This window comes from Anomaloglossus baeobatrachus, chromosome 6 (genome assembly GCF_048569485.1).
Source record: "Anomaloglossus baeobatrachus isolate aAnoBae1 chromosome 6, aAnoBae1.hap1, whole genome shotgun sequence".
In the NCBI taxonomy this organism is placed as follows: domain Eukaryota; kingdom Metazoa; phylum Chordata; class Amphibia; order Anura; family Aromobatidae; genus Anomaloglossus; species Anomaloglossus baeobatrachus.
Genome location: NC_134358.1, coordinates 535,717,033 through 535,725,239, shown reverse-complemented (window position 1 = coordinate 535,725,239; position 8,207 = coordinate 535,717,033). Strand labels below are relative to the sequence as shown.

Here is an 8,207-nt window from a genome sequence, read left to right as displayed (position 1 = left end):
TCCTCACAACTATTTCACAGCCCTTGACATCTGGGTGTCTGGAATAGTCATCTGTTTACTATGAGTTTAGGAAATAGGATTGCTCCTAATTCTTAGCAATGCCTTCTTTTTGTGATGTGTTCTTATGCTGTCACCACTCATCTAGACCTCAAACATTGTCAGAAGACCCCACCATCATCTTCTTTTAGCCTGGAGGTGTTATATTAAAAGTTTGCTGAAGATAAGAATCCCAGCTGGAGTCTAATTGGTCTTCATTCATTGTTTTTCTTTGACAGTTGCCACAGGGTATTATGTGATCAGGGGGGAAAAGAGACATCCCAAGCATTAGGAAGTGGTGTCTGGACAAGTCATATCTTCTGCACAGTCCTTGTGGGACCAGAGACCAACCACAGTTGCCTTTGGTGTTGGGAGAACTTTTCTTCCACACTGTTCCTTTTGGATATAGCAGGCCATCTCTAGAAGGAAGATTGTCTTCATTGGGTCTCCCTTGGGAGTTGAAGAAGGTTTTCTTAGCACTATGGATAGGATTAAGAAGACCAACTCGATATTTGGAGTTATATTACTTTTCAAGTTGTTGGTTGATCACTATCAGTTGACAGCAGCAGAGCTTGAGCAAGGTAAGAAGGAGGACATTATTTTATTCTCATTTTTGGCTGTATATGGATTCCTCCTGACCACTCATGGTCTTTCCAGTTTAGTAGGACACTACAAGTGAGACAAAAATATGCCATGATCCAGGATTGAAGGGGTTAAGCAGCTGCTATGTAAAATGTAGAGAAACAGACTTGTTAAGCCTATTGTCGGCATTACAATACAATCTAACCGTCCTGGTGAATGGTTTATTGGGTATAAGGGACAAGTATGAGCAATGTTGGCTGAGATTTTCCTGGCAGCTTGCAATGAGAAGAAGACAGTTCATCCCAGGCTGCAATAATGTAACATTATTACCCATTTTAATCCCTAATATCCACCCAATGTACATAGGATCCTCACTAAGAGGAGAAGAGAGATGACTGCCCCCACACATGCAGCAGATTGATGAAGCAGTGACACATGGTGGACAGGTGCTTAATAGAGGCCACCTGTAATGCCCAACTCTGGGGACATTCACACAGGAGAAAGTTACATAGGCTGTGAGTCATCCCCTGGTATGTGGATAGCACCAACATATCCTGCAGGGCTGTACACACAAAACAGCCCCTGTGATCCTCACAATTCAGAAATATATAGGAGCCTGGAAATCCGAGAATTCATGAAGAAACCCAGTGGTAAAGGCTCCATATACTGAAGAGGCTGCCCTGGTTACATCATATCCAGGATCGATCTGTAAACGATCTATAACATTCTAACGATCAGTGATTGTAACGACATGGAAATGATACTGGAAACACTCAGAAATCCACACAAAATACATATAGATGCTTTACACTGTCTATCTATCTATCTATCTATCTATCCATTATCTATCTATCCATTATCTATTTATCCATCCATCTATCCATGTATCTATCCATCCTTCTATCTATCTATCTATCCATCCATCTATCCATGTATCTATCCATCTTTCTATCTATCTATCTATCTATCTATCTATCTATCTTCATTTTATCTAATCTATCTATATCTATCCCATTCATGTATTCTATCTTTTATCTCCAATTTATCATCTATCTGTCTATGTATCTATACTTCTATCTATACTTCTATTTATCTATCCTTCTATCTATTATCTCTCTATTATCTATATATCCATCTATCTATACTTCTATCTATCCTTCTATTTATCTATCCTTTTATCTACTATCTATCTATCTATCTATCTATCTATCTATCTGTCTATTCAGGGGCGGACATATCATTGGTGCAATCTGTGCAGACACACGGGGCCCAAGAGATCAGGGGTCCCATTTCCACCTCCAAAATAGGTAGAATTGTCCATTATGATGAGCTATTGGACTGTAAAGGGCCCATATTTGTTCTTTTACAGGGGCCCTTTTCACTTTGTGTCCGCCAGTCTATCTATCTATCTATATCTAAGTATCTATCTATATCTATGTATCTATCTATCTATGTATGTATCTATCTATCTATCCCTCTATCTATCTATCTATCTATGTATCTATCTATCTATCTATCTATCCTTCTATCCTATAGCTACCCTTCTATCATCTATCTATCTAATCTATCTATCTATCTATCTACCATATGTATCTATCCCTCTTATCTATCATGTATCTATCTATCTATCTATCTATGCATCTATCTATCTATTTATCATGTATCTATCTATCTATCCTTCTATTTATCTATCCTTTTATCTATCTATCTATCTATCCCTCTATCTATCTATCTATTTATCTATCTATCATGTATCTATCTATATATCTATCCCTCTATCTATCTATCTATCCTTCTATCCTATATCTATCCTTCTATCCTCTATCTATCTATCTATCTATCTATCTCTCTATCTATCTATCTATCTATCTATCCCTCTATCTATCTATCTATCTATCTATCCTTCTATCCTATATCTATCCTTCTATCCTCTATCTATCTATCTATCTATCTATATGTATCTATCTATCCTTCTATCCTATATCTATCCTTCTATCCTCTATCTATCTATCTATCTATCTATCTATCTATATGTATCTATCTATCCTTCTATCCTATATCTATCCTTCTATCCTCTATCTATCTATCTATCTATCCCTCTATCTATCCCTCTATCTATCCCTCTATCTATCCCTCTATCTATCCCTCTATCTATCCCTCTATCTATCCCTCTATCTATCCCTCTATCTATCCCTCTATCCTTCTATGTATTACCTTCTTGCTGCCTGTATAGATGCCTGTATAGATGCCTGTAGACCCTGTTCCTCTCTTTGTCTGCACATTCTCTGCTTTTAGTTAATTGCTGGCTTGTTTCTTGCAGGTGACTTGGCATAGCAGGTCATGTCTTCGCTGTCTGTCCCCGGGCTCTCCATGTCCAGTCCCTGACTTGTATTAATTAATGACAATCTCTGTGGATTTTGATGTAATGAGACACTGGCATTCCTAATGCCTCCAATTACCCCTGATGTCGCATGTTCCATCGCAGACTGTAATGGCTTACAATAATGTGCATGTTGCTGAGGTTTGGGCCGGTGGCTAATAAATCATTCCTCCTTTAATCCGGTAAATGAGGGCCGGGATGCCGGAGTTATAGCCCCGGTCTGTTATAATGTACGACCCCACTATAGAGATATTTGAGTAGAATATTCCCATCACATTTCCATAGAGGATGCGTGACATAAACAAAGTTTCTTCTAGAAATTGAGCTTCTTTGATGTGAAACTCAGAGACGTCCACTGTGTCATTGATTACTGACATCAAACGCCCTCTAAATATGATGTACCCATCCATACTTGTCCCCACTCTCCTCTACCGGTCCCAACTTCTGATGTGATTTTTCCCTGTAGACCTACAGAATGTGTAAAGGTTTCCGGCATGGGACTGAGTATAGGACTGATATATATGACCAGTAACGGTCTTAATGCTGATGGTTTGTGAATTGACATCCACTCCTTTCAAGTAGGATGTTTCTATTTCATTGCATTCTGCCAGCACAATATGTGCTGGAACTTTCTTGCCTTCACTTTACAGCATGAATTCACATGTCCAGTAATCATCCGATAGAACTAGGGATGGACGAATAGTGAAATATTTGGGTTCGGATTATGCTATCCGAATAAAGAGTGCTATTCCAGTATTCGTCACGTATAACAAATCTAATGCAAGTCAATGGGGAACTCGAGCATTTTTCTGGGAAATCTTCAATAAAATTGCTCAAGTTCCCCCTTAACTTGCATTAGATTAGTTATTTGTGATGAATACTGGAATAGTACTTGGTATTCGGTTAGGATATTCTGAAACCTATATTTCACTATTCGCCCATCTCTAGTTAGAATGGATGCTGGGGGAGACTCAGGATAGGAAAAGGTTAATTTCCTAATTTCACCACCTATATAGCGCCAATAATTAAACAGCACTTTACAGATATGATCATCCCTGTCCCCATTGGGGCTCACAATCTAAATTGCCTATCAGTATGTCTTTGGCATGTGGGAGCAAAACAGAAAACCCATGTAAACACTGGGAGAACATGCAAACTCCATCATTACATTGTCCATTGCATGAAAATATTTTTTTTTCAATGACAGGGATTGTTTCTCACCATTTTCAAGATCTCTGCTTTCTGGTAGTTGACTCGGAGGAATATTCTGCTTACACGTAGAGGCTATCAATCTATCCAGAAGTAATACCTCCAAGAGCTAAGAGTTTTTCACAAGTGTATCCTGTCTAGATAATGTTTGTAAACGAAATATTTGCCTTTTAGGCTTTAACTTTAGCAATATTCTAAATCTGTTTACTTGTTTGTTTACACCTGCACTGACACATTGTTGCAAATTTTTAGATTTGTATGCTACTGATGCAATTTGCTTAAAGAGGATATTCCAAACTGGGTAGAGGATCCTGCCTGCAAGGGCTCACAATCTACAGCCAGTGGCGTAACTAGAGTTGGATGGGCCCCGGTGCAAAGTTTAGACCTGGGCCCCCCCTCCACATACACAGACACTTGGGGTAAGGCATACCTCCCAACTTTTAAAGAAGGAAAAGAAGGACAAAATTTGCGGCGCGCGTAGCGCGCCGCGGCAAATTTTTAGGCCACGCCCCCTAACCACACCCATTTCACAGTCACGCCCATATCCACTCCCCATCCACACCCATTCAGCATGGACACGCAGGCAGCCGGCGGGCCTCCAGCATGGACACGCAGGCAGCCGGCGGGCCTCCAGCATGGACACGCAGGCAGCCGGCGGGCCTCCAGCATGGACACGCAGGCAGCCGGCGGGCCTCCAGCATGGACACGCAGGCAGCCGGCGGGCCTCCAGCATGGACACGCAGGCAGCCGGCGGGCCTCCAGCATGGACACGCAGGCAGCCGGCGGGCCTCCAGCATGGACACGCAGGCAGCCGGCGGGCCTCCAGCATGGACACGCAGGCAGCCGGCGGGCCTCCAGCATGGACACGCAGGCAGCCGGCGGGCCTCCAGCATGGACACGCAGGCAGCCGGCGGGCCTCCAGCATGGACACGCAGGCAGCCGGCGGGCCTCCAGCATGGACACGCAGGCAGCCGGCGGGCCTCCAGCATGGACACGCAGGCAGCCGGCGGGCCTCCAGCATGGACACGCAGGCAGCCGGCGGGCCTCCAGCATGGACACGCAGGCAGCCGGCGGGCCTCCAGCATGGACACGCAGGCAGCCGGCGGGCCTCCAGCATGGACACGCAGGCAGCCGGCGGGCCTCCAGCATGGACACGCAGGCAGCCGGCGGGCCTCCAGCATGGACACGCAGGCAGCCGGCGGGCCTCCAGCATGGACACGCAGGCAGCCGGCGGGCCTCCAGCATGGACACGCAGGCAGCCGGCGGGCCTCCAGCATGGACACGCAGGCAGCCGGCGGGCCTCCAGCATGGACACGCAGGCAGCCGGCGGGCCTCCAGCATGGACACGCAGGCAGCCGGCGGGCCTCCAGCATGGACACGCAGGCAGCCGGCGGGCCTCCAGCATGGACACGCAGGCAGCCGGCGGGCCTCCAGCATGGACACGCAGGCAGCCGGCGGGCCTCCAGCATGGACACGCAGGCAGCCGGCGGGCCTCCAGCATGGACACGCAGGCAGCCGGCGGGCCTCCAGCATGGACACGCAGGCAGCCGGCGGGCCTCCAGCATGGACACGCAGGCAGCCGGCGGGCCTCCAGCATGGACACGCAGGCAGCCGGCGGGCCTCCAGCATGGACACGCAGGCAGCCGGCGGGCCTCCAGCATGGACACGCAGGCAGCCGGCGGGCCTCCAGCATGGACACGCAGGCAGCCGGCGGGCCTCCAGCATGGACACGCAGGCAGCCGGCGGGCCTCCAGCATGGACACGCAGGCAGCCGGCGGGCCTCCAGCATGGACACGCAGGCAGCCGGCGGGCCTCCAGCATGGACACGCAGGCAGCCGGCGGGCCTCCAGCATGGACACGCAGGCAGCCGGCGGGCCTCCAGCATGGACACGCAGGCAGCCGGCGGGCCTCCAGCATGGACACGCAGGCAGCCGGCGGGCCTCCAGCATGGACACGCAGGCAGCCGGCGGGCCTCCAGCATGGACACGCAGGCAGCCGGCGGGCCTCCAGCATGGACACGCAGGCAGCCGGCGGGCCTCCAGCATGGACACGCAGGCAGCCGGCGGGCCTCCAGCATGGACACGCAGGCAGCCGGCGGGCCTCCAGCATGGACACGCAGGCAGCCGGCGGGCCTCCAGCATGGACACGCAGGCAGCCGGCGGGCCTCCAGCATGGACACGCAGGCAGCCGGCGGGCCTCCAGCATGGACACGCAGGCAGCCGGCGGGCCTCCAGCATGGACACGCAGGCAGCCGGCGGGCCTCCAGCATGGACACGCAGGCAGCCGGCGGGCCTCCAGCATGGACACGCAGGCAGCCGGCGGGCCTCCAGCATGGACACGCAGGCAGCCGGCGGGCCTCCAGCATGGACACGCAGGCAGCCGGCTGGCCTCCAGCATGGACACGCAGGCAGCCGGCGGGCCTCCAGCATGGACACGCAGGCAGCCGGCGGGCCTCCAGCATGGACACGCAGGCAGCCGGCGGGCCTCCAGCATGGACACGCAGGCAGCCGGCGGGCCTCCAGCATGGACACGCAGGCAGCCGGCGGGCCTCCAGCATGGACACGCAGGCAGCCGGCGGGCCTCCAGCATGGACACGCAGGCAGCCGGCGGGCCTCCAGCATGGACACGCAGGCAGCCGGCGGGCCTCCAGCATGGACACGCAGGCAGCCGGCGGGCCTCCAGCATGGACACGCAGGCAGCCGGCGGGCCTCCAGCATGGACACGCAGGCAGCCGGCGGGCCTCCAGCATGGACACGCAGGCAGCCGGCGGGCCTCCAGCATGGACACGCAGGCAGCCGGCGGGCCTCCAGCATGGACACGCAGGCAGCCGGCGGGCCTCCAGCATGGAAACGCAGGGAGCCACAGTGAGGCGGCCGGTCGCCCACACAGTGAGGTGGCCGGTCGCCTTCACAGACAGGTGGCAGGGGGGCGCCCGCAAAGACAGGCGGCAGGGGGGCGCCCGCACAGACAGGCGGCAGGGGGGCGCCCGCACAGACAGGCGGCCGGGGGGCGCCCGCACAGACAGGCGGCCGGGGGGCGCCCGCACAGACAGGCGGCCGGGGGGCGCCCGCACAGACAGGCGGCCGGCCGACCGCGCAGACAGGCGGCCGGCCGACCGCGCAGACAGGCGGCCGGCCGACCGCGCAGACAGGCGGCCGGCCGACCGCACAGAGAGGCTCCGGCCGGGGGTGAGGGGGGGGAGGGAGGGAAATCAGCGCTGGGGAGATTTTACTGTACCAGCAGCAGCACAGGCAGCGCTCCTCTCTGTTATGCCACGTCTACTGGGATGGTAGGAGGGAAAAGCAGGGAGGCGGAGAGAGAGTGGGTGGGCGGAGCCCGGGAGCCGGCCGTCCCGATCGTGGCAACGGGACAAACAACGTAAAGCGTGAAAGTCCCGCTGTATCCGGGACGGTTGGGAGGTATGGGGTAAGGGATAATGACACTGACACTCGGGGTACAGGATAATGACGCTGACACTTGGCTCTCACCCACAGCACCCTGAAATCCCTCTATCAGCACCCAGCTTTCCTATGTTCTGATATTTATCTTGTCCTCAGCACCCAGCTTTCCCATATCAGAGCATGAGAAAGCTGGGTGATGAGAGATGTATATCAGAACATGGGAAAGCTGGGTGCTGAGAGATGTATATCAGAACATGGGAAAGCTGGGTGCTGAGAGATGTATAGCAGAGCATGGGAAAGTTGGCTGCTGAGGGAAAGAGCCTTTTTCCCTCAGCACAAAACATTTCCATCCCATACTTGTATCTTTGTCCCCCCTGTATAAAGTTCTCAAAATACTATAACAGCCCCCACATAGCCTTCCAAATAATTGTATAAAGGGTCTCACATAACCCTTCATATATTAGAATGCAGATACATAGCCCTCCATATATTATAATGCACCCCCATAATCCTCCATGTATAAAGTAGCCCTTCAATTATAATGCATTTCCCATAGTTCTCCATGTATTAAAATTCACCCCATAGTTCTCCATATATTA

At 51.7% G+C, this 8,207-nt stretch overlaps 1 protein-coding gene across 1 annotated transcript in view; it reads left to right on the top strand.

Annotated features, from left to right (window-relative positions):
• The first annotated feature begins 391 nt into the window (after window positions 1-391).
• Window positions 392-8,207, top strand: part of PLXDC2 (plexin domain containing 2) — a 715,905-nt gene continuing 708,089 nt past the window's right edge. Inside the window, exon 1 of the mRNA XM_075315582.1 lies at window positions 392-617. Within this exon, the coding sequence (XP_075171697.1) occupies window positions 518-617 (100 nt within the window). The 5' untranslated portion in view covers window positions 392-517. The remainder of the gene's footprint in view (window positions 618-8,207) is intronic.